Genomic DNA, 26,461 nt, shown 5'->3' with positions numbered 1-26,461 from the left:
CACGGTCTTTAAGAGGGGATGAGTTTTTCACAGAGTTTAACATCGGATAAAGTCCCCCAGCCAATGCACAGGGACTTCAGGTAGCACCTTAAATCTTTTCTTCTCCTCAATCCTGTAATTTTATTAATTTTAATAGAATCATAGAATAGTTTGGGCTGTGAGGGACCTTAAACTTCATCTCATTCCACCCCCTGCCATGGGCAAGGATGTATCCAACTATCCCAGGTTGCTCCAAGCCCTGTCCAACCTGGTCTTGGACAGTTCCTGGGGGATGAGACAAAATGATCTTTAAGGTCCCTTCCAACCCAAACCGTTCTGCAATTCTGTGACTCTCTTCAAGCTCTGCTTTCAAATCCCAGCTAAAACTCCCTTTTGCTGCCCTGGAGGTGGTTTTGTGCCCTGAAAAGTGATTTAACACAACCTATCACCGTGTCTTCAGAGCCTTGGACTATGCAGCACCTTATCTGCTTTGTTTACTGCCAAAAATAAGCGTATCTTGCAGTTCACTCCTGATATTTGAAGTGTTTGTGGGGGAGCCTGCTGGGCTCTGCTGCAGCTCCTATTCCATTAGCTGGAATCAGTTTAAAATTTAAAATACTGTGATTCACCAATAAGAATTGGCAAGTGGACTCAGTTCTCAGGAAATTGCTTTTAAAAACCAGAAGATTTTACTTGTAAGTGTAGAAATTATGATCCTGAGCCTCCGAGACGTGATGGATCGGCAGCTCAGGTGATTCCTGCACACAGTGTGTATTCATGAGGTTAAAAGCTGGGGAAATATATAACCAGTGTATATACAAGGTGAAGGGGCACACGTAGGATTGTTAACTTGCTGTTGGTTTGCCATTGTAACAGCTCCTGCCTGGGAGGTTATAAATAAACCTACTATTGATCTGATGCCTTTGGGAAGGAATTCCTGGCCAGTGTGCTACGCTGATAAGTCGTCAGCCTCCTGTTCCTGAGTCCCCATATCCCATTTAGAACTCAGCTGTGGGATGGACCCTTGAGGAACGGTTCTGACCCACCTTGTCCCCGCAGCCTGTCCCCCACACCCACTCCTGGTGGGGTTTTTGCCCCCTCCTGTTGCTGGGCTGTCCCAGCGAGTCCCTAAAACGCTGCCCTTTCGCCTCTGTCCCGCAGGAAATTTAATCTCCCCGGTAAATGACACCCAGAGCTATTTTGGAGCTGGGCTGCGGAGGGAAAGCGAAGCACGTCAGCGATTTGACTGGAGGAGGACAACCCAGAGGAGGGTCGGAGGGGGGTGGCACAGCCTAACCCTGGGCAGCAGAGCCAGTGCTGGGGGACTTGGGGGGACCTTCTGCTGCACGTCCCTGCCATCGCTGGGGTTTCTGTTTTATTTTCCTGGAGGGGAAAGGGGGGGGGAACCCAAGCCAACATGGTCTCCCCATGTCCTCTGTTCCCCTCTTCCCTCTTCCCCCTCCTTTCATCTCAGTAGGAATCGGCTCTTTCTTCCTCTGCCCAGAGCTTTGTCCTCCTCAGACTCAGACAAGACTCCAGGTAAGACCAAAACCTTCAGCTAAGGAGAGGTGGATTTGGAGATGCTGATGTCCAGCAGGAAGTGGAGAAGGTTGTTGGTAGCTGAGGGAGGGGTGAGGTTGTTTTTGTGCTGTGCTGGAGGATGTTTTGCTTTATGGAACGTATTTGGGGATGGAGCTGAAGGTGCAGGTAGCAAATCCATCCTTCCTTTGCTCTGAGCCAAGCTTGGATTGTTCTGCTTAATTACTTCTGAGCAAAATCAGTCTCCAGAGGAGACTCTAGAGGAGAAAAGTGAAAAAAAAATTCAGGTTTAGAGCTGTAGTTAGACTCAGCCTGATACACTTTGTCCCCAAATCTGAGACAGCACTGGGCATGGAGAGCTTGGAAAATATGTGGAGGTGGCAGAAAGGAACGTTTTGAAAAGTTTTATTTCCAGGGCATAATCTCAGTGCAGCTTCTCTCTTCAGCCAGGACTTTTTTTACGCTCTGAGCTCCTCTCTGGTGTCAATACAGATTCACTCTGCAACCCCCCACCCTCCTCTCATTTCTCCAAATGGCTCTGAGAGGAGAGGGGGAGAGATGGAGCTCGACAGCTGAGGCTATTCTGGGCCCTACAGCTCAATGGGGTGGAGTGACTGTAATGACAATGACGTGCACTTGTTAAAATACAAGGGCTTAGGTCAGAGCCACGGCTGATTGTCACCAGGGGAATTATTTGTCCATATGGGAGCTGTGATCCTGCAGCTCCCTCCTGTAGGAAATCACGTGGGTTAAAACAGGAGCATTTCAAGCTTTGCAAGTTTATTTTTTTTCTGGAATTCTGCCACAGCTGCTTCTCTCCTGGGCTGTGTGTAAAGCAAAATGCAGTTGGGTGAAATTTGTGATGAGGTTTCTAGATTTACATCGCTCCTTTTCCATCTCCTGGGTGGAAACCCTGGAATTTGTGGCTTTTCTCTCCATTTGTCTCCTTTATTCTCAGCCCCACAGAACAGGAGTGAGCATCACAGTGTGCCCAGACCTCCCTGGTGCTTTGGCCTTTTGCTGTTGTCAGAACAGCCTCAGGAGGCTCAGAAAGATAAAAGAAAGAGTGGCTGCTGTGAAGCCTTGAGGGGTTGCTCTGTGCAGTTTTAGGCCTCTGGAAGTTTCAGGGGTGGTTTTGTAGCTCCATCAAGGTGGAATGTGAAGCTCCTATGCTACAGTAAAACCCAAGGAGGATGAAATCTCTTCCCTGCATGGAATTTCTTGGAGCTGTTAGGGTGCTGATGGAAAATGGTTTGCGGCCAGGTAGTTGAAAGTGGGATAGGTTTTATAACCCATATAGGTCTGTCTCTGTAGAGAGGAAAGACAACAAATGTTTTAACCATATGAATCATCTAAATGGCTTGAATCTCTCATGGTTTTTATGAAGTGTGTGCTGCTAACGTGGCTGGAGGGCATCTGACCCCCTTGCCCAGTGACTTGCACAAACCACCTGATTTGTTCTTGCTCCTTGTTGAAATTTTCTAAATGGCTGAACCCTTGTTTGCTACCAATCATTGGGAACATCCAGGTTATTGATGAGGGATCAATAGGGGGAGTATGAGGGGATGCAGGTCCCTGTGAAGCACTTGGTGCATATTTGGCCCTACCCTGAAGGTCGGAATTGTCTCGAGCTTCTCCTTTTCCCTGAGGGCTGCTCACCATGTTTAACACCATGTCAGCCCCTGACCTGCTGTGAACTTTCCCTCAACATCTCCCGTGGATTTTGGCTTAGGGTGGAGGCTGTGGGTGGGAGGGAATGCAGACAAGCCTTACTCTGAGTTGAGTTAGAAGCTCCTTGCCAAAGGCTTCGTGTGCTGCAGGTTCTCTGTGTCCGACATCTCCAGTGACTGATCCACTACAGAAACCTCTCCCATCTGCTCCTCCAGTGACCTTTGGACATGCCAAAATCGGTTCTCCCTCACTGAAGTGGAATTCAGAGTAGCCCAAGCTAAGCCCTGAGCCCAGCTCCTCAGCCACAGATACCGTTCCTGCTCTGGTGGAACGGGATAAATCCTCCCGCCCTGGATTAGAGCGCTGGCACAAATCCGCGCCGAGCCCCGATTTAGGGATGTCATGGGCAGGGAGCACTGGCTGTGCTGGTGTGCATTTCACCCCCAGAGCTCCCTGTCTGGTGTGACGGCTCTCAGGCACTCACCAGAGCCCGGCTGATGTCACCCAGCCTGCAGCTGACGCCGAACACTTGTGCTATTCCAAAGTCGTCCATTCCCTGGGAGGCTGCTGGAAGCGAGAGGGCAGCCAGGTTACTGCTGTTTCCCCTCAGCAGAATTTTAAACATCAAAAGAAAGCCAAACTTCCCATTTGACAACTCATGGACTTCCCTTCCCACCCACACATTCCATTTCCTGATGTTTTTAGATGGAACAGTACAAGCAGATAAGTCGTGTAAACTACAGTAATACTGGTGCTGCCTTGATTTTTATCTGGAGCTTCTGTTTCAGTGATGTTCTTTGAAAACTCAGAATTCAGAGACAGGAGGTTCCCTGTAAATCCTACATTTCCTGTCAGGAAAAGGAGTGAGAGGATTCAAATTTAACATTGTGGAGGAAGTTCAGGAAACATAAACTCTAAAGGCAAGAAAATTACCTCAAATCAACTTATTTTTGACTTGGGCAAAGAAAGGGTAAAAGAGGATTGAGGAAATGAGCAAACAGGGACATGATGGGCCTTAATGTGATGTTGAGAGAAATTCTGTGCTTCTGATCTGTGTTTGGACCTTGGTGATCCCTTAGGTTTAATCATGTGCCCAAAATATCTAATTTTGCTACCCAAATCCACCTTTGTCTCAGGAATATTTTCTAAGATGGATTTCATGGTGCTTTTTGCTCTTTGCCCTGAGTCCTGGTGGACAGGATTATCTTTCTAATCCTTGAATGGAAAGGCTTGGACAGAGAATAACCTGTTACCCCCATCCTCTCTCACACAAAGAGCTTCATCACAGGCTGCTGACATCTTGGGGACAATTTACCATGGGGGAACATCTGCTTTCTCAGGAGTTGTTGAAGGTTTTCCAGGTGCAGATCAGCATTGATGAAGCAATGTGAAACCAACCCATCAGCCAGCACTGCACAGTGAATCCCAGGAGGTTGGGATGGAGCCAGGCTGGGAGAGCTGGCGGTGTCCAGCCTGGAGGAGAGGAAACCTCCAGGGTGAGCTCAGAGCCCATTCCAGGGCCCAAAGGGGCTCCAGGAGCACTGGAGAGGGACTGGGGACAAGGGATGGAGGGACAGGATAAGGTGGAGTGGCTTCACACTGCCAGAGGGCAGGGTTAGGTTGAATGTTAGGAAGAAATTCTTCCCTGTGAGGGTGGTCAGACCCACTCCTGCATCCATGGAAGTGTCCCAGGCCAGGATGGACAGGACTTGGATCACCCTGGGATAGTGGAAGGTGTCCCTGCCCATGGCAGGGGGTGGCACTGGATGATCTTTTAGGTCCCTTCCCACCCAACCCATTCTGGGATTCTGTGGCACCACCACTGGGGCTCTCCACCTGCTGATGAGTTCCACTTCCGAGTACTCCAGCAGGAACTGGACAGCTCTGTGGCTGTTCCCACTGCGAGGCATTCGTTCCCTTGTCCGTGGGAAGCAGGTGCTGGGCAGATGCTGGCAGTGGTGGGACAGGAGTGGGCAGGAGGCCTGGACCAGCTGCATGCTGGCTCCAGGGCAGTGGTTATTTGCATTATATGACAGCTCTGCCTCTTTCCCCAAACACAAACCAGGGAAAATCCAAATGAATAAAGACATAAACAAAATTATAAGTGCTGCCAGTTTGCCTTTGGCGTGCTCAGAAATACCCCAGATGGGAATGTGATCTCTGCTGCAAATGATTAATCACAGAGGAATTACATGGGGAAATATGACACTGGCAAATGTCTGAGATTTATTGGAAAGGGCATTTGCATTGACTAGGTTTATTCATGCTTTGTTGCTGGTCCTGTCACTTCCACAGGAGCTGTTCTGGCATTTGCAGAGAGTTACTGGGTTTTTTTTCACAGTTTCAAAGTTACTCAGATTTTTTGAAGTTTGAATGAACATGTAAACAATTGAAATCAGAGTAATTATTGAATAAGTTGGCTGACAAGTTACACAGTAGAAATATTAAATCTTGTTCTTTCAGTACATTCACAAGTCTGTCCTCTTCTGGCTCCTAAATCTATTTGTCATCATAATCCAGTGTGATGAGTTTTATCCCATTTGAAATTATAAAATGTAATTTATCTCGTGCAGCCTGATTAACCTGTTAGATGTGTTAGATACTTACACAGCCTCATCCTTGCTGCAGGTTAGGATTTCATGCCTCTTACTGGATTTCATGCTCTCAACACCCATAAAACAAGTTTTTTCCTCCCTTTTTCAGATGGGGATTAAGGATACAACAACTGAAGCATCTTTCTCATCGCTATAAAAGCAACTCAGCAGCAGAGCAAGGAATAAACCCTGTTTTTCTTTCCATTTTAGAAAAATATCTAAAATAATGATGAGTACACACTGTTTTCACTGATCCCTGGGTTTTCTTCTGGCATCCTGGCCATTCATAAGGGCGTAAAAACCTCAGAGTGTGAGGGCACGTGGTGAAAGCTGCTGGAGGTGTAGGTAAGAGCAGGGGATTTAGGTTTTCACCCCACACTAGGAGGTCTGTGGACACAGGATCTTGTATTGGATGGAAGTGAGCAAAACCACCAGATGTGTTTTTGGGAGCTGTGGGAGAGGGAGACTGGACCTTGAGGCCCCTGGGAAGAAGCATTTTGGATGGGTTTGCTGCACCAGTTTGGTTCAATAGCAAAACCAACAGGCATCTGGTGCAGGAGCTTCCCTGTTTTTCAACTTTTCCCAACTATCAGGGGTACCAGGGAGAAGCCTGTGTGTGTTTGGGCACAGCTTGGCACAGAAGAGCAGGGAGAGAAGGATGCACTTCAGGAAGTGAGCAGCATTCCTGTTCCTGTAAGAGTCAGGCTTGGAGAGCCCTCACCGTGCTCCAACAGAGCAGAGCCCTCCTCTAGGCACAGAAAGGGGTCCTGGGGCCCAGGTGATGGAAACAGCATGCAGGTGGGTTGAGGGAAGCTGAGGGTTGCTGAGAGGTCCCAGGCTGGTTCCCAAGCAGCTCCTCTCGTGTCTCTGTAACCACCTCAGTGCTCCAGGCACTTGTGCATGTTATGCGGAGCCCAGTGTGATGGAGAAGTGAAGCAGCTCTGTTTTTCTGCTTTTTTTGACACTGAGAGGCTGGAAATAAATCAGAGTGATGCATCTGTTAGACACAATAGGAGCCCAGGAAGGGTGAGACATGGCAGTGCCTTCTGAGGAAGAATCCAAGTGCTTTGATGGCACAGTGCAGCCTGAAATTCAAGCTAATGGCTGGGAAATTCTGGGACATGTGCTCTGAGTCTATGTTTTTATTGTTAACTCTTAGTTGATGCAGAATGGTTCTGCTGGGCTCTCCAGAGCTGAGCTGAACCTCAGCATCCCCTTCTGAACATTGAAGTGGTCCTTTCCCAAATGAGCAGAAGACTCTGATTGTCAATCAATGGACTTCAGTGGAAATTTCCACTGACTTCAGTGTACTTTGGCTCAAGCCCCAGGCTCCTGTCTGCCCCTCCTAACCATCCATGCAGCTTCTCTGCTTGCAGCTGCACAAGTGTTCATGGAAAGCGCCTTTTAAAGCTCAGCTGAGGGCACAGGTTGGAGGTAGTAAGAAGGTCCAGAGAAGTTCAAACTAATTCACAGATTTCTAGACCAGTCTGAGACCAAGAGAAAAAGAGATCTGTGTATTGAAGGTGGCCACTTAACCGAAGGTCAGTTGGTCATAGCACTGATGATTTCAAGTCAATCATTCTTTATCCTCTTAGCATTTACTAAAAGTAAATTCTCCCCATTTCTTATTCCCTTCCCAGATTTAATGCTTGAAACCTGTTTCTTTATTTTCTAAAGATTTGCGGCAGGATAATGAAATTTGCTCAATCCCAGGAAACAAAAACAACCAGAATTGAATTAGTTTAGAAAGGATCGCTCTCATCTAAAACAAAAAGTCTTTGACTGCTTCTTGTAATTTTGTGTGTTTGTTGGAGTGGGAGACACAGGATAGGACAGGACATGGTGTATGTTTTCTGTTAAATGTAGAAAAATTACATTTGGCTTTGCCTCAGATCTGTGACCCAGATGAAGTTGGAAGTTTGGTTCAGCGATACCATCTCGAATGTTAATAATGGTCACAAAATCATAGAATATCCTGAGCTGGAAGGGACCCACAAAGACCATGGAGACCACCTCCTGGCCTTGCCCAGGACAACCCCAAGAATCCCACCCTGTGGCTGAGACAGTTTTCCAAAAGTTTTGTGAGCTCTCATAACAAATTATGTATTTTTGTATAGCCATCTTGTATTTTTGTGCCACCCCTTTTACAGTATATGGATTTAATGGTAACTTGTATTTTTCGATCCTCAGCAGCATAAATGGAATGAAATTTATAATCTCATATTAATTTTAATGTCCAATTTGTTATTTATCTCATCAAGTATATTGTCATATATACACTGCGCATAATTATTTGTGCATATTATAATAATAATTATAATTATCCCTGTCCTGACATGAAGAAGTGGGAGGAGAGACAAGAAATTGGGTAAATAAGTGATATTTTCCCAAGGTCATGCAGCAGGTCGATCCAGCCCTCACTCCCTGCTGCCATCAGTGATCTGCACATTAAGCTAAATGCACTAACAGGACCTGGAGGAAGATGGAGAAATAGTGATTTAAGAAATTACAGCAGGCTTTTGGCCTGCTCCTATTGATTTCTCCTGGATCTGGGGGGAGATGGTGAGAGCACCTGCCATTGGGTGAGAGAGTGGGTGGATGTGTGGCCAGCATGGAAGCCAAACTGCTGTAGGATTAAGAAGGATATTTCTGTCTCACTGGCTGGGGTTTATTTCCTTTCTGAGCTTACAGCACTCAGAGCCCTGCTCCTTCTGCTGTGTGCAGCACTTTGAGTGTGAAAAAGCAGGGATGTGCTCACCTGGAGTAGGACAATTCCTATGGCTCAGACAGGAGCTGCTAGGACAGAGGAGTCTGGCCTCATAAGGCCAAAGAGGTTAAGCAGCTTGAAGAGGAATGATTCACTCAAATCTTCTTGGAAAACCTGGTCTAGGGGGTGACATCCCTATCCATGACAGGGGCTTGGAATGAGATGACCTTCAAGGTCCTTTCCAACCCAAACCATTCTGTGATTCTGCAACAGAGGCAGTATCTATCTCTCAGAATTTAGTGTCCAGTTTATTCCTTGTGTTTGCAGAACCAGCCCATCTGTCACACAGCTTTAGTGCAGGTCACTTTCTGAGTGTCACAGATGAAAGGATTCATCATGTTCCTTCTGTATGAGCAGCTCAAAGAGTTCTATTTTGCCCAGAAGCTCTGTGAGGAAGTGAGCTACCTTATGCAGCAGTTCATTAACCCCAAATATAAGAAGTTCTCAAGACCAATAATATTCCAAGGCCTTCTCACCCACAATGAGAAGGGCATTGGAAACATGGGGGTTCCAGGTGACAAGCACCCTGGTGCCACGGGAGTGCAGCAGTTCTTTGGCTGCAGTCTCTGCCTTCCTCTCTCCTGACACTTTTCTCTGTCCCCCTCTAGGAAGGAAGCCAGGATGGATTACAGCTCGCTCAGCGGGGTCCCGCGCTTCCTGACCCGGCCCAAGGCGTTTATGGTGTCTGTAGGGAAGGATGCCACCCTGAGCTGCCAGATTGTTGGAAACCCCATCCCAGTGGTGAGCTGGGAGAAGGATAAACTTCCAGTCCAGTCAGGGGGAAGGTTTAAAACCACAGAGGATGGGGATTTGTATCGGCTAACCATCTACGACCTGAGCCTGGAGGACAGCGGTCAGTACATCTGCCGGGCCAAGAACACCATCGGGGAGGCGTTTGCTGCTGTCAGCATCAAAGTGGGAGAGGAGACCACAGTCACAGAGTCAGCTCCTTATTTCATCCAGAAACCTTCCAACATCAAAGTGACCCTGGGAGAAGACGCCATGTTCAAATGCAAAGTCCAGGGCAGCCCTCCCCTCTCGGTGAACTGGGAGAAGGATGGGAGATACCTGAGGAACAAGGCAGATGCTGGACGCTTCCAGATCGAGTCTGCCGGGGAGTCCAATGCTCTCACCATCCAGTGTGCCCAGCTGGGGGACAGTGGCACCTACACCTGCCGGGCAGAGAACCTCATCGGCTCCGCCAGCGCCTCGGCCGCGCTGGTGGTGGAAACGCACGGCTCCTCCAACCCGGGCAGCGGCAGCAACTTGGACAGCAGCTGTGGCAAGACAGCCTCCTTGCTGTCCCACCTGCAGAAGAGGCGGGAGGAGATCCGGAAGATGGACGTCTCCCATGGGACTCTCGACTCGTCCTCTGCCCAGTCTTACTCTGCGGTAGAGGGGTTGTCCGGCATCGGCTACAGCCTGTCCCGAGATTACGAGCGGGCGGCGGGACTGACCAAAGGGGCCCGCAACGCCACTTTCGGGGCGCTGACACGCATGTGCAGCGTGACGGAGGGCAAGCACGCCAAGCTGAGCTGCTATGTGACGGGTGAGCCCAAGCCCGTGATTGTGTGGAAGAAGGACAACGAGGTCATTTTGGAAGGCCGGCGGCACGTCATCTATGAGGATGACCAGGAGAACTTTGTGCTGAAGATCCTCTTCTGCAAGCAGACGGACAATGGGCTGTACACCTGCACGGCCTCCAACCTGGCAGGGCAGACCTACAGCTCCGTGCTTGTCACTGTCAAAGGTGGGTGCTTGTGGTTCTTACTGGGGTGGATGTGCCTTCAAGGACACACCCTTGAATTGGGGTGGGGGTTTGCCAGAATTTCTGCCTGCAAACTGCTGCAGGGGAGTGTGTGGCCCCTCAGTTTGGGAAGGATCTTGAGATGCTTGAGTGCATCCAGAGGAGGCAACGAGGCTGGTGAGGGGCTTGGGACACAAGCCCTACAAAGAATAGCTGAGGGAGCTGGGGTTGTTTAGCCTGGAGAAAAGGAGACTCAGAGGTGACCTTATCACTCTCTACAGCCTCCTGAAAGGTGGTTGTGGCAGGTGGGGGTCGGTCTCTTTCACCAGACAGCAACCAACAGAACAAGAAGTCACAGCCTCAAGTTGAGCCAAGGGAAATTTAGGTTGGATGTTAGGAAAAAGTTCTTCATGGAAAGAATAATAAAATACTGGAATGGTCTGGCTGAGGAGGTGGTGGAGTCACCATCCCTGGATGTGTTTAACAAAAGACTGGATGTGGCACTCGGTGCCATGGTCTGGTTGAGGTGTTAGGGCTGGGTTGGACTCGATGATCTTGGAGGTCTCTTCCAACCCAGTCATTCTGTGATTCTGTGTTTAGATGTGAATCAAGTTCTCCCGGTGGAAAGGGCTTGTGCACTTGAATCAATGACCTGGGGAGAGAGTCCCATTGCTGGTGGGTTTTAGGAAGAGCAGTAAAGAGGTGCCAGGCACGGGTGGATGATGTAGGACTGGCCGGTTGTGGGGCAGCTGATCCCTAAGGCTCCGTCAGTCCTGGTTTTACAGCGATGTAAGAGATCTGTCCCCGTGCTCTGGGTCAGTGACTGCCAAAGTCCCGTCTCACCCTCCAGGCTTTAGTAACATCTGGGTTTGTGGTCACCATGGGGTTTACTCAGACATGCCATTTGCAGTAGTAGTGGAAACCCCTCCCTACAAGATGAGTGTTTCAGGCTGCCTTGGATCCCTTGGGGGACCTACTCCAACTCTAGTTACAGTCCAGCTCAGTTTTCCTGTACAGTGACCCACCAGCAGCCTTGTCCTTGCCAGGCTCTTCAGCCTTTTCCCAGCTTGAGCTGCTGGATAGTCTGTGTTCCTTGAATGCTCCCAGAAAACCTCCCAGGTCCAGGATGCCTTTGTTTGCCATAGTCAGTGGTGAAGAGCTGACCTTCACAGGGTCCCTCCACACTTGTGAAGGTCCAACCAAGTTCTTCAGAATGGCAAAAAAAGTGACACACATTTTTTATAGAATCCCAGAATGGTTTGCATTAAAAGAGATCTTGAAAATCATCTCATTCCAACCTCTTGCCATGGTCAGGGACATCTTCCACCAAACCAGGTTGCTCCAAGCCCTGTCCAACCTGGCCTCTACATTTTCCAGCTGCTCTCCCATTTGGCAAGGGGGCAGTAGGCAGTTTGCACCCCAGGCAGCATCTGTAAATGAGCTGTCAGAGACAAAAGATTTTGCCACTCAAGTGGTAAAAGTGATGATTTTTCACTGGCAGCAAAATAGAAATCCAAATAAGTAGGCATTATCTGTGTTTCATACTCATCTTTAAGACACTCAGGTATTTTTTGATTTTGTTTTCCCTTTTTTGGACATCTCCTTTTACCTTCAGAGTCTTTCCCATCAGTGGCTCAGTCCCTGTGTCCATCAGGGACACCTGATCCGTGGAACTCGCTGGCACTTGTCCCACCCATGGCTGTCCCTTGGAGGTGCTGAGTGGCGTGGGGAAGGGCATTTGTCCTGTTCCATAAAGCCGTGATTACCTCATGAGTTGGGACTCGGAGCTGAAGATCAACCCTGGCCCTTGGGTGGGTGATCACTTTGAGGATGGCTCAAGCTCAGTTCCCTGCCCAACGCCTTGCCAAAGCAAACACCCCCTGCTCTGCCTGTGCTTATCTTATTGCTCTGATGGCTGCAACCTGTTCCAAAGGAGGTGGGGAAAGCGAGGGAAGCAGCCAGTCTGGGAGCAAGCATGGGAAAAGGTTATTGATCCGTGTCCATTGTCCGGAGCTGCCTCTGAGTCAGGAGGCTGAAGTGGAAATGTTTATGGATTGTTTCTTTTTTATGCTGTTACCACGTCCAAGGCTGTCCAGGCCAAGGCTGCCATGGAAAATCTACGTGTGTTGGTTATAATTAGGCCCTGATAAACGACTCTCCTTTGTGTCACCAGAAGTTCTTCTCAGCCTTCCCAAGTCAGGTCAGAATGATGCAGCAGTGAAGAAAGCTTTTAATTCTGTTGTTTGTGTCACTGGTGATGCCATTGGCTCATCTGCTATCAGGCTTAGGGAGGGAGATCATCTTGCCATGCAAACTTCTCTTTGCTCAGCCATGTGGGAGAGGTTGAATTCTCCAAGCTGCCACCCTTAGAATCAGAGTGGTTTGGGCTGGGAGGGACTTTAAAGGACATCTGCTTCCAACCCCCTGCCATGGGCAGGGATACCACTCACTAGATCAGGTTGCTCAGGGCCCTGTTCAAACTGGCCTTGAACACTTCCAGGGATGGGACATCCATAGGAAGCCTCCTGTATTCTGCCAGTCTATATTCTAGGGACCTAAGGACGCAGGAACCCAACATTTGTGAATACTGTTGACCCTGGGCCTTAAAGATCGCTGAGCTGGAAAAAAAAAATAAAATTTTTGAGCTCTTTCTAAATGAGATTTAGTGAATCAGACTTAAATCTCAAAGGAAGGCTACAGGGCAGAGAATCACTCTCCTAAATGAGGAAAATTGAAGCTTGATTAGATTCAGAAATGTGTCTGGAACAGAGATAAAATCACAATCCATACACTGAGATATGAGCTGTAAAAGGAATTGCAGACATTCTTCCCAAGAATAAACCTTTAACAAATCAAGGAGTGGGGAGGATGGGAGGAATATAAATAACCAGCTTGGGTTTCCTGAAGGCTTTGGAGATTTCCCTAGGCCATCTGTAAAGTTGGTGAGAGCAGAATTCAGGTCTCCACCCTGGGCCAAGCCATGTTCACTGGAGCCCCTGAATAAAGTAACCAGATACTGGATGTGAAGGTTAAAGGTTTCCAGCCAAACAGGATTGAGATGGTAAAAACACCCTGGTGTTGAGACCTCTTCATTCTCCCTCTGATCAGATGTGATTTTGGATGGTCACCATCAAAAATGGAGATCTGAAAGAGAATTACAACTTGAGAAATGCGGGGGTAGAAAGGAAATTTGGAAAGCACAGTAATTAGGAAGATCAAAGGCTCAAGACAGTGGAAGCTTCTCAATCCACCTTTAGCCAGCTCTTACTGGGAGGATTTTTCCTATTCTTACCTTTCCTGGATAATTTTCATTAGGCAGAGGGAAAACTTGCCTCTGGAATAATAAATGTGAGAATTCTAGCAATAAGAAAGAGGAAATGAAGGGAAGTGAAAAAGTGAGTTCCAGAGGACAGATGTGCCTTGATAAGGTTAAGAAAACATTGGGTGTCTTTTCAGGCTGCACCTATTCTTAGCACAATATGTGTTAGCAGGGCTTGCTTTTTAAAAATAACTTCTTCTCATTGCCAGTTTGCTTGCTATGGACCAAACAAAAAAGCCTATGACAGACTGGAGAAATACCTTCTCAGGAATAAGCAGAAAAATTAATCTCTGATTTAAGTTCTTGCAGTTTCCTGCTAATTCCATGAACTGCTCTTGCTCTGTGCTCCCTCCGTGTTTTGCTCTGCTGTGCCTCTCACATTTTTCCCAGTGGACAGGTTTTGGCAGCTCTCTTATTTTCTCTCTCATTTTCACCTCTCTGACCTGGCTGTGGTGGTGGTTATGTGCCAGATGATTTGGGATGCCTGCTCTCAGGAGACCTGTGGTCCTTCTGTAGTCCCCTGACCCAAATCAACCACCTCTGCCTGACCAGGCACATTCCAGGCCTCATAAAGTGCATGAAGATATGCTGAGGAGGAGGAGGCTGGTGGGTTTTGGAACCACTCTCACATCTCCAGAAGCCCTGGGCTGGGTTTGTCCCAGGCTTCAGTTCAGTTTATCAGCTGCTGTCGCTCCGCAGCTCCATTCAGAGGGAGATAAGACGTGTGTGCACATGTCAGCAGGATGAAAGCAGAGTTGTTTTCAGAGGATATCTGTGACCCCAAGCTGCCAAAGATAGCCTTTCACTGCCTTTCCCTGGCTGGGAGAGCAGTGCTGGTACTGCAACGCGCTTGTGAGATTCAACCAACCCTTCTGTGCTTGAAGGTTTGAGAACTTTTTCCAGGAATAGCTTTTTTTTTTTCACTTTAACTACTGCTTAGTGACTGTAAAGGGAGAGGGGTTAATGCTACGGCCAGCTGCTCCAAGTATGGGAATACACTTGTGTGCTTCTCAGGTGCAGCTTGTGTTTCTTTTTGGCCCTTGTGCAGGTCTGTGTGTTCCCAGTGGCAGCTCCAGCCTCCCTCCTGCCAGAGGACTGTGTCCTTCTGATCAAAGCTTTCCTGGCCTCACAGAATCCCAGAATGGTTTGGCTTGGAGGAGACTTTAAACCTCTTCTTCCAACTACTACCATGGGCAGGGACACCTTCCACTATCCCAGGCTGCTCCAAGCCCTGTCCAGCCTGGTCTTGGATACTTCCAGGGATCCAGGGGCAGCCACAGCTTCTCTGGGCGCCCTGTGCCAGGGCCTGCCCACCCTCAGAACAAAGAATTTCATCATAATATCTTATCTAACCCTGAAAAAAAAAAAAATCAGGGAAAAAAGAAAAAAGGATAATCACCATCTGGAGAGCAGGCAGAGCAGATTTGTGTAACCATAGCTGAAGGCTTTTCAAGGCAAGACTTTGACTTGCCTTAAACTGAGGTATATTTAGGCACATCATTTAAAAAAAAATTACCAAGTTGACATGGTGAGTTAGTGTCACCTTCCTGTTCCTGGGCATATTGTATGTTGTATCAGTCAGGTTTTAGCCTCAGGTAACCCACATTGCTCCCTCCAGGTGTCCTGTCAAGCCTTTAGAGCCTGGTAGCTTATTTAAACTGAAAGAGAGGAGGTTTATATCAGATATCAGGGAGAAATTCTTTACTGTAAAGGTGGTGAGGCAGGATGGAGTCACAAAAACCAGCTGGGAGCTGGTACAGCCGTTGTTGGAAGGTGAAGGTACATATCAAGGCATGATCTCTCACGAAGCATGAGCAATGTTTTAGCACTGGTTAATCCAAGTGGGTGACATGACTGTGGCAGCAGTCCCGTGGCCATGGCTGCTGGCAGTCCTCTTCAGTCCAGCTCCCCTTTCTCCACTTTAGGGCTGGGGTATCAGGGTGATGTCACAGAGCAGCTGCTGCTGGAATTCGACATTGTTCAGTTGATAAAATGACTTCACTCACTGTCATGCAGCTGCTTTGTGTGTTTGATCTATCCTTGGGCTTGGCCCTCAGCCAGAGCACTGCAGCCCCACTGCTGGAGGAGGGCTGAGGCTCTATTTCTTTTATTGTCATTGCTGATACAGAGCCTTTGGTGCTGGTGGGGAGAACAGAAAACTCCTCCTTTTGTGCTTTCCCCAACATCTGACTGTGCCCAGCCACCTCACAGCTCTCTGTGCCCTTTCAGATCACTCAGCTGAGCTTATTTCTGCTGTAAGAACCTTAAAACATTTGCTCTTGCAGCAGCTCAGCTGCTCTCTCTCACCTGGAATTTCTGTCCTGTGCTCTGTCCCTTGACCAGCTGGTTTGTTGTTAAACCAATTCTAGAAGGATTCCTCTTAAGGCCTTTTACTCCAGCCTGGCCTTGACCACTTCCAGGGGTGGGACAGCCACAGCTTCTCTGGACAATTTGTGTTAGGGCCTCACCACCCTCACAGAGAAGAATTTCTTCCTAAATTCCCATCTAAACCTACTTTCATCATAAACTCTTATTTCTCCTTTCTGTTTTTTACCCTTTTAAGAACCCACCATACCCTTCAAGGCAAAACTGAAGGATCTTGAAGTGAGGGAGAAGGAATCTGCCACCTTCCAGTGTGAAGTGCCCGTTCCTGGGACTGAGACAGCTTGGTTCAAGGAGGAGACCAAGCTCCAGCAGAGCAAGAAGTACAACATCGAGGAGGAGGGCACCTACCGCCGGCTCACTGTCCAGAACGTCACCACGGATGACGATGCTGTTTACATCTGTGAGATGAAGGAAGGGAGCAGGACCATTGCAGAGCTGTCTGTCCAAGGTAGGAAAGGCTCTCTGTATTTCAGATTGGTCAAAAGCGTGGGATTCACGTGTGAGACTCCAGATTTGACCTTGTGATCAGAATTTACCCCATCCATGTTGGCACTGAAGAGGAGCAGAGTCCCTTATGGTGTGAAAATGTGGTCAGTGGGTCCCTGGGGCTCCTGTCAGGGTGTCTCTGGACACAGAGCCACGCAGCAGGGACAGGCTGTGTTGCACAAGATGTCACCCAGCGGGAACCCACCATGAAAGAAGCTTCCTTCAGCTCCAGTCTGGCTCTGTAGACTTCTCTTTGATGCCTTGGGATGTTTACCTGAAACAGGCTAGACAAGAAAAAGTGAATAAAAGTGGGTATTTATTAAAGGCCCTCAGTGGGAACACCTTGGGCAGTCAAAAGCTTCTGAGGGGCTACACCCAAGGTAGGGTGACAACAGCCACGAGTTTTCATATTTTTATAAGTTTGGTCCATTTACATACCAGGGGTCAATCCTCCAATTACAGCTTCAGGTAATGAAGCCATTTACCCCAAGTTTGCCCCCTCAATTATCTGTTTGCATCCCTCAGGGCCTGAGAGAGTGAGGTGCCCTTGAGCTTCAGGCCTAGAGAGGAACTGTTTTGTCTGAATAAAATGGGAGAGCAGTAGCTGGCAGGCTGTGGAATTTGAGTTATATACTAAAGCAGTACAGGATCTGAGAAATATAAAAGCTAAATCTTGAGGTATCACCTTAGCATGACCCCAGTCATCAGATGCATCCCCTGGCACTGTCACACACATCTTGTCTGGTACCCAGCAAACAGAGTGGTGACTCTTGTCCAGGAGTGGTGCTGACCACAATGGAAAGGGGTTTTAGCAGCTGTGGTTTGTGGCCAGATGTGAAGTGCAGGCTGCAGTCAACACCAGCATGGTTGAGATTGGAAAACACATCCAAGCTCCAGATCCCTGGCAGCTGGAGATGCTCTCTGGAGTTTGGAAAGGGGACAAGGAAAGGACAAAGTGTGGATGGCCATGTCCAGGTGTCCTGAGTCTGGTGGTTCAGACTGAGGTGGGAGCAGGGTATTTGGGAATGGTGTGGGTGTCTCTCAGTGAGTAGACACAAACCCCAGAGCTGCAGGCACTGGAGACTGCCACAGCAACAGGATTAATCTTGTCCTGACTCCTTTGAAGCCTGAGTATACTCCCAGTAAAATCAGAAGGAGTTCTTCATATATAAACTGCTACAAGACAGATGTATGATGTGCATCCTCATGCAAATTCCTTTTTGTACCACCAGTAAAGAGCTGGAAGTAAACAGAGGTGGATGTAGAAAGGGAAATTTAGTCCAGAGACTTGGGAGAGTTCAGAGTGACATCTTTTTGTTTCACCTTCTGCTAGGTCTGGACCAGCCCACCCCTGTGTGTTTGGTCCCAGTAGGACAGCTGGTATTTCTTTCACTTGTTTGTGCTATAATGGTATGTTCCATCCAAAAGAGAGTGACTGAGCCAGGAGGAGCTCTCTGGAGGGAAAGGAGGCAGAGCCATCCTGGGGGAGCCTTGTGCCTGCCCTGGGTGCGGATTGGAGAGAGCAAGGTGGGGATGGGACAATGTGAGAGCTTGGCTGGAGGTAAAGGGCTGTGGGATGAGGACACTGCTGAAGGCAGAGAGGTCAAGGAGGAGGATAAGCAGAGAATCAAGTTTACAATCTTGTGGTGAAACCTGTGCCAGATCTGTTATTTCATGAGGGAGTTCAGCATTGCTGTTCATTAAACAGATCCAGGTGTGATCTGCCTGAGTAAAGCCTCTGTCACTTGTCAGGGACTGCTCTGGAGCTGGAGCCAGTCACCACTGGTCACTTGGGGTGGTCTCCTTATGGTTTGCCCAATCTTTTGTGAATACTCACATCTTATAGCTTTGAGGTTATCCTAGTAGGTGATGATAATCAGTCACTTGGAAAGGACATAAATTCATTAAATGTGAATTTCTGTGTTGGCACTAAGAAGAAACCTGAGATTTTCAGTGTCTTTCTCATTAATTCAGGTAACGTCTGTGTCTGCCATGTTGGTTATGTGACTTGCTTTGATGGAGGTGAAATCCTAAAGGCAGAGGAAAGACCTGTCTGGCTTAAGACTGACCTACTTCAACAAAGTTTTAATTTAAATTCCCAGCATATGTGGGCAATGAAAGCTGTCAAATCTGTTCCCATGCAAGGCCATGCATATTTTGTGTTTCCCCAGCAACTGGCTCTGCTTGGTAGACAAGAAACCTGAGTGACTGCAGTCAAAAAAGATTTGCTTTTTTCTCTTTGAAGGCCAAAATGATTCCTTGGGGTCATCTATGTGACCCAGAGCCTTGGAATTTGTTTTCAGGTGTCTGCATGGTGTCTATAATGTTTTGATCGGGTGTGGACTAGTCCTGTTTCAGTCTGGATGGTCCAGTGTTACCAAAACTTTTAATATCTGCCATTTGCTGACTATGGCTATTCTGTTATTTGAAGGGAACATCATTAAAAAACTTCCACGGAAAACTGCTGTCTTCATCAACGACACAGCCACCTTCTGCGTGGAGCTGGACAACGACTGCCAGAACATCCGGTGGCTGAAAAACAAAGAAGAAGTGAAACCCAGTGACCGAATCTCCATCACGCGCTCCGGCAAGCAGCACACCATGACCATCCGGGAGTGTAAGATGGAAGATGCTGGTGAGATCGCCTTCCTGGCTGATGAAAGCAGGACTTCCACCCAGTTCACTGTGACCAGTAAGCTTCTCTTTTGTTTGGCCTTGGTGTTGTGTCTTCTCATGGCTGCTCCCGTGGCAACATTGTTGTTTCAAGTGCCGCCGTGATAATTTTGGTGTCCAAAGCCAGCTGAAGGTTGGATGTCTGCCACAAAAAGCCAACAGCCTGACCGTGAATGTTATGAGATGTTTGGAGGGATCAAAACAGAGAGGATATCTGTAAAGTCACAGAATGGATTGGGTTGGATGGGATCATCTCATTCCACCCCATGCCAAGGGCAGGGACATTTTTCATTAAACCAAGATTGTCCAGAGATGGAGCATCCGTGGTTTATTTGGATAAAAGCAGTACTGGGGAAAGAACATAGCACAAATGTATCTTACTTGACAGAGCAGTAGCAGCTGGTGCAACATCATCAAGACTGGACCTGAAATGAAATTTTGGTGAAGTTGCCTAATTTTATTTGGCATTATTTTGATGACAGTGCATTTCCCAGGCAAAATCTGCTTTATTTAATTCAAAAATACATGTGATTTCTGGCTCTGTTGCAGTTCTAGTTCATATATGAACAAATCATCCACTCCAGTCACAATTTGTGAAGATTAATTCTTCTTTTCTCCCACCACTACAATCGGTCAGTGGCAAAAAGGAATCTTTTATTTAAAAGATATATAACTGCTGTGTTATCTAAACTTGGTTTGGCCATTCTGATGCCACTGAACTAAAATGAGGAAAAAATAAGGAAACTGTCACGTTTGCCTTTGTGACAGTTTTTAAGGTGCTTGTAAAACTGTAACATCCAAACAAGCACCTATGCAATGGGAACAGTAAAGCCGAGTTTGATTTCAGACTCTGCTGTTTAAATGATGAAGAAAGTGTTGATTCATGGAATAAAAATGACAAGAAGCTGCCTTTCAGCAACCAGGTATTGCTGAAGAAAATATTGCATTACCATTTCTGATGGCAAGGTCAAGAGATTTCATTCCAGGGCTTAGTGTTCAGCTTAATGTTACCCTAATGGGACCTTTGACATCTGTGACCAGCAGTTACTGACAGGCTGGTAACTGTGCACCCCAAAACACTTCTGTGTCTATTTATGTAAGGAAGGAAAAGCATATCGCGTTGAGATTTCCTATTTTTACACTTTGTGCATATCAAATTTACTGCTTGGAGAATCCTGTGTACTATGTCCACGTATTTTTCAATTAGGTGAGTGAGATTGGTGTTGGCTGTTCTGATATCTTTTATAATGTACAGGCAATATTTGTGTGTTATTTGTCGTCTTGCATTGTTACCACGCCCATTTTAAAGATGGGGAAACTGAGGCAGAGAGGAGATCACTTGTCCCAGAGCTCAGTTTTTAGTTTAGGCTCATCAACAGACTCCATCTACAGTCAGGAATTCTTGAGTATGCCCACTGTGTGATTGTTTCACCCTCCTCCCACACCTTCTTTGAGTTGGATTCATTGCTCCTGAGTGTGCTGCTCATGGGATCACATGGAGTGATCAGCTGGAGTTCGGTTGACTGACTTAACCCAGACACCTTTCAGACAGCCAAAATTAAATGAAATTAATCCTGTGCCAGGTCAGTAGAGGTGTAACTAGAGCACATCAGATAATTCCTCTTGACCATATCAGTGGCAGCACGTAGTGAATAATCCTGATGGCACTTGGGCCTTCTCTAAAGGCTTCAAGAGGAATGAAAGGGTGAAAAAAAACCCCATTAATTATGCAAATACCTGCAGGAATACGCTTGTAACCTCAGGTTCCATAAAAAAGCCACACCTCCTCAATAGTAGGTTCTCATGGTGAGGACACATCTTTGTCATTTCCTTTTGAAGTTAATTCCCCAATCTCAAAAGCTGGTTCTGCATAAATTAGTAAAACAAAGATCCCAAATGATATCACTCTTGGGAGACAAAGTTACAGTTTTTGAGTGGGGGTAGCATAAAATTCAGGAGCAGGACAGATACCCAGATGAAAGAGGCTGCAGAGAACATTCAAGCCTATGTGACTAGCTGAGTTCTCCATAACTCTTAAAAGATTTGAACAACTTTGCTGATGGTTTTACCCATCTTCAGAGTGAAAATAAGAAGCTGTGTGTTGGTTGGCATTGTCCAGGAGCTGTGAAGGGCAGAAGTGTGGGTCTGTATCCAGCACTGAAGATTTAAGCCTAAAAAATGTTTGTTGAAGACTCTCTGATTGTGTTGACGGTTTTAATATTGTTTAGAAATCACATATGTTTACCTGTGCAATACAAGCATTGGACATCAAAGTTTGGATTTGATCCTGGACGATGACGGTTCTGTGATCTTTGTGTGAAGCAGGCACAGAGCATCTTCCATCCATTCTCTTGCTTTTCCATCTCACATCTGTTTTATGGAGGTTTATTAAGCAAGATGAACTTTTAGTCCAGTCTAAGCTATTTTGGCGTTTCCACTCTGATGTAACTCACTGCTCTGCTTTGTTTTATTTCTTTCCATTGTGCAGCTCCCAAAAAACCTCCCACCCAACCCCCAGCTGACCCTGTGATGAAAAATAAAACAGAAACCTCAGTGACACTGGCATGGTCCCCTCCGAGGATGGACCGGCCCATTCCAGTTGATGGCTACATCGTGGAGCGCAAGAAACTCACCGGCTTCACCTGGGTGAGGTGCCACGAGTCCCACGTCCCCGGCCCCGAGCTCACCGTGAGCAACCTGCCAGAAGAGGCTGACTACCAGTTCAGAGTGTCCGCGGTCAACGCCTACGGACAGAGCCCCTACCTGGAGTTCCCTGGGAGCCTGCACCTCGGTGAGCACAAAACCGGCACAAACTGGGGCGATTGGACATGTGGGTGCTTTGAAAACATTTCCCCTGACTTTGAGGGTGGAGCAATAGCCCAGAAAATCCTCTTTTCTTTCACTTCTGTTTCTCCTGCTGCATGCCAATCACCGACCTTCACCAAAGGGAGGAAGGAAAATGTCCAAAACCACCCCAGGGATGGTGGTGGGGTTTCTGTGGTAGGGCTGTGGGTGTGTTTATATTCCAATATCCCACATCAGGCTGTGGGAGAGGCAGAGCTCCCTGCTATGCACCCTAAATCTGTAAATGCTTCTTCTGCACCTGCAATGAAAAGAAAAATTGGGATATTCTTACGGTATATTTTCAATATATAGACATGACATATTGATCGTGCACCTAGAGAATATTTATGGGTGATCAAACCATCATGAAAACCAAGTTGCAGCCAGTCTCTCTTTAATCTAAGAGTTTCTAGAAGAAATCCAGGGGTTTTGCTTTATTTCTAGGGTACCAATGTGCCCATAGAATCATTGGGTGAAATGGGATTTCTTCCTTTGAATCACTGCACTAGAAAATATCTGTGCAGATGTTGAAAACCCACACAAACTTTGATCATAATGTGCCTTGTAATTGTGTCATCCTTGTCCTCACTGTCTGAACATGCCTGTATTGTCCTAGAATATTTAGAACTGACTCTTAGGGATATCTAGAAATCCCTCCATCTGAAATCTAAGGATAATATTGACTATTCAATGAACAGCACATTTGTAGGGGACTTGGGTGTTTCTGGACTATGCCTTTACACGTTTTAGGGATAAAGAAAATCAGTAAAATACGTCTGTTTTTTCTAGACCTGCAAAAATAAGATTCTGGAGGTCAGTTACCTTCAACTGAAGGAAACAAATCCTTTAGACCATCCATGCATTTCCTTCAGTGCATGAGAATTGTATAAGGCTGCGTTAATTTATTCTCATGTTAATTTATTCTCATGCTCTCATGCTGTGTGCCCTGACAATTTGGTTCCTAAGATGAGGTATCCTCCAGCATGACAGTCTCATTCTCAGAGGTGTGTTGTTCTTCCCTAGAACCCGTCCTGGCTGTGAAAAACCCCCTGACAACAGCTGAAGTTGCACCTGGAGGGGATGCCCTGTTCACTGTTGATCTGACCAAGACATGTTCCGGCACTTGGTACCTGAATGGCAAAGTCTTACAGGAAAGTGAGACCCACATCATTAACAGAACCCACACCACTCACACCCTGGTCATAAAAAATGTCACCAAGAAAGATGATGGGGCAGAAGTGAAATTTGTTGCCGGTGACGTTGAGACCAGCACCAAGATGAGAGTGAGAGGTATTTATTGTCATTGCTATCCATTCTTCTCCAAGTCAAGGGGTGGTTGCTGGGACCTGAGGGCTAAAACTGGAGGCTGGAGGCTTTCCTTGGTCTGTGGGAAGCACCTGAGGTTGTGTCATGTGGTTAATGTGTGTCCTGGCAATGACCTCACATGACAGCTCAGAGCGAGCTGATCTGGCCAGCTGGTGGTGTCTGAACTAGATTGCTTCACATCAGCTCAGGAATTTCTGTCAAATTGATACCATTCACCACCATCTGTCAGTGGATTCTGTCACCAAATCTGCCATTAATTTACCTTTAAGTTGTAACTTCAGCTCTAGGTTTGACCAATCTCTTTGACTGTAATAATATTTCAAAAGTAAAAGAGCATTCATTGCTAACAAAGCTCTTCTTGTAGGTTTTTTAGTCTGTCATGTGTGGGATATGCAAGTTAGTATGCTGGAACTTGATTTAAGATCAAGGTTTCCTCTATGAAATGACAGTAACATCTGTACCTACCATATTGCAGGGCAAAACATAATGAATTCATAATGAATCCTTTATTCTGGAAGGATGTGTCTGGCTCAGGAGAAGATTTCTGCAGAAACATGTTTAGAATATTATTTATCAGTAGAAAAAATGTGTTGTTTTTCTTTCTTCTTGGTGGCTCTGGCAATAAAAACAGATCATGTTTTCTGAACTGGGAAAGAATGCACAGAATTGACATGAATGTGAGGGCAGGAATAGGACCTAATACCGTCAGAGATCTCACAGACTACAGCAGATCTGTATCAGCGATGAGTTATTACCTTGTAACTCAAAATAACAAAGCCTCTTGTCCTGGCAGGAGCTGCAGTGAGATTCACCAACAAGAGCAAAGACGTAGAAAAAGTCTCCACTCGGCTGAGGGAGGAAGCCAAACTCCTAGCTGAGCTTTCAGACACAGAAGTCACCGTGAAGTGGATGAAAGATGGGAAGGAGCTCAAGGCCAGTGAAAAATATGAGTTCCAGACTGTGGGGAAGAGGCACATCCTGAAAATCCGCAGCGCTGCCGAGGAGGACGCTGGAGTCTATGAGTGTGTCTGTGAAGGGGATAAAATGCTCTACCAGCTCTCAGTGAAAGGTGAGTGACTGCCTGGGAATGCTCTGCACTGGTGATGTTCCTGCCCTAAACCGATGGAACCATCGAGGCACACAAAGGGAATGCTCCAGAGGGAGTCTGGTGATTGCCCATCAACATCCAGCCTTGGTGACGTGGTCCCACAGCAGGGCTGGGGAGCAAATACAGCATCTGGCAAAGTGGTAAGAGCTGTGCTTTCACTCCAGTTGGCATCTTGATATTCCAGGGAATTTGGTGTAATTTGGTGAGGGCGAGTGGTGGGTAGGGAAAAGTGCTCCTGGGATGAAGAAATCCACCCCCAGGGGCAGGACATGACACAGGATCCCCTCTCTGTCCCACATTTGCTGTGTGACATCAAGCAAGTCACTGAAGAGAGACTTCAGCTCTGATTAAGGTTCTGATTGTACAAGATCATCTTGGCATTGTGGGATTTGGTTTTTGTTGGGTTTTGTTTGTTTGTTTGCTTGGGTTTTTTTTATTTTGTTTTGGGTTTTTCATTATTGTTTTTAACATTTGAGGATATTTTTTTGTTCTTTTCTGTCAATACTGGATACGACTAGACCTTTCCAGGGCTTAACCCCTTCCTGTTTACAAGGTGTTCAGATGTGTAGAAAAAACACCAAGATGGCACTTTATTTTGAGATTTCTTTTTGGCTGTTCTTCCCTTTATGGCAGTCTCTACCTTTACCATTAAACCTACAGCATTAAGCCTCCTTCTTGCAAACCTTCCCATCTGTGCAAGATTTTATGAATTAGAGCAAAGCTGTGTCCGCCTTGCAAGGGACCAGGTTTTGCCTAAAAGCACCAGACTCTCCCCAGACTGTTCCTCACATGGATCATCTGCTGAGGTTCAGAGCACACAGTCTCACTCCAGGCCACTCCAGCCTGTTGTCAGACTCTGACAGTGAGGGAGAACCAAAAACTCCCAAACAACCTTTTTTAGCATTAGAGAATCAAGACATCACTTTATTTCTGTCCAGGATGTGCACCAAGTTGTGCAGAGAAAATCATTCCATCACACGTGATGCTTACGAGATCTTTGACAAACTTATACTGTCAACACCTGGAGAAATGAGTTGGTTCAATGCTCATTAGTCCCAAATTATGCAGTTCTTAGTATTTGGTTTGCTATTGGTTATTGATCCTTTTGCCTTCAGTGCTAATTAGGGTCTCATTCTTCGCTCTCTCATTGATATTTTCTGACACCAGGTGTCTCTGACCATGCCAGGGTGATGTCTGGAGCTGATGTTCATTAATGGTCATTAATGGTCATTAATGGTCATTAATGGTTGTTATCTTTTTTATATCTTCTGTGCTACCCCCAGTCTGTTGAGATGTTAAGCTCATCAGGCCTCGAGTGGTGATACAGTCCTTTGAAAAGAAACTTCAATTCCTTTCCCCCTGGGCAAGGGCGAACAAAACCTCTGACTAAAGTTATATAAAAGATGTTAAGCTTTGTATCATTTCCATCAAGACTGGGGGGATTTCAGTGCCTATTTTTCTTTGAACTGGCAAGTTCACTCTGTAAAGCCATTTGATTTCCATGTTTTGTCCCACAGCTCACCCCCACCTTCCCCCCAGCTACGATCACACTGTTTCTGCACAGAGGGAATCTGAAGGGTTTCATCATCATCTTCTGGCACCTTACCCTCCTTGGTCTCTGTAGAAACAACAAAGCTTGAGAATATAATGGGTTTTTTTTCAAACTTGAAACAACTTGTTTGGTTGTTTCAAAGAGCAAACTTGAGAGAGCTGAAAAAAATTTAAAATGTGACTTAATCTATATATAGAGGAATTTCTGTCTACAATTTGCACCTGCTCTTACCTTTGATTTTTTTCTCTCTTGCTCTTACTCTTTAGCATCATTTTTCTTGCTGACAGTTCTACCCACATTTAATTGAATTACTTGATGGATGTTTCCATGTGTTTATCACTGTGGTGTGGCTACCAAATGAGTGATCAATGTTATTATTTTAAAACCTGCATTGACAAGCTGTGATTTTGTAGCATTTCCAACAATTTAAATGTCTGCTGTTTACAGCTTGGTTCCTGGAGAATCACCTTT

General features: G+C 46.6%; 1 protein-coding gene across 1 annotated transcript in view; it reads left to right on the top strand.

Moving 5' to 3' along the window:
- The first annotated feature begins 1,293 nt into the window (after positions 1-1,293).
- OBSCN (obscurin, cytoskeletal calmodulin and titin-interacting RhoGEF) overlaps positions 1,294-26,461 on the top strand; it is a 181,241-nt gene continuing 156,073 nt past the window's right edge. Inside the window, 7 exon segments of the mRNA XM_088064601.1 lie at positions 1,294-1,518; positions 9,159-10,300; positions 16,180-16,449; positions 18,919-19,179; positions 21,649-21,951; positions 23,028-23,294; positions 24,124-24,399. Coding sequence (XP_087920727.1) covers positions 9,172-10,300; positions 16,180-16,449; positions 18,919-19,179; positions 21,649-21,951; positions 23,028-23,294; positions 24,124-24,399 — 2,506 coding nt within the window. The 5' untranslated portion in view covers positions 1,294-1,518; positions 9,159-9,171.

Source organism: Pseudopodoces humilis, chromosome 1, assembly GCF_049639895.1.
Source record: "Pseudopodoces humilis isolate 2021_Gansu_Grassland_sample_001 chromosome 1, ASM4963989v1, whole genome shotgun sequence".
Lineage (NCBI taxonomy): Eukaryota > Metazoa > Chordata > Aves > Passeriformes > Paridae > Pseudopodoces > Pseudopodoces humilis.
The sequence above is the reverse complement of the archived record's forward strand: the minus strand, read 5'-3'. Positions and strand labels throughout refer to the sequence as shown.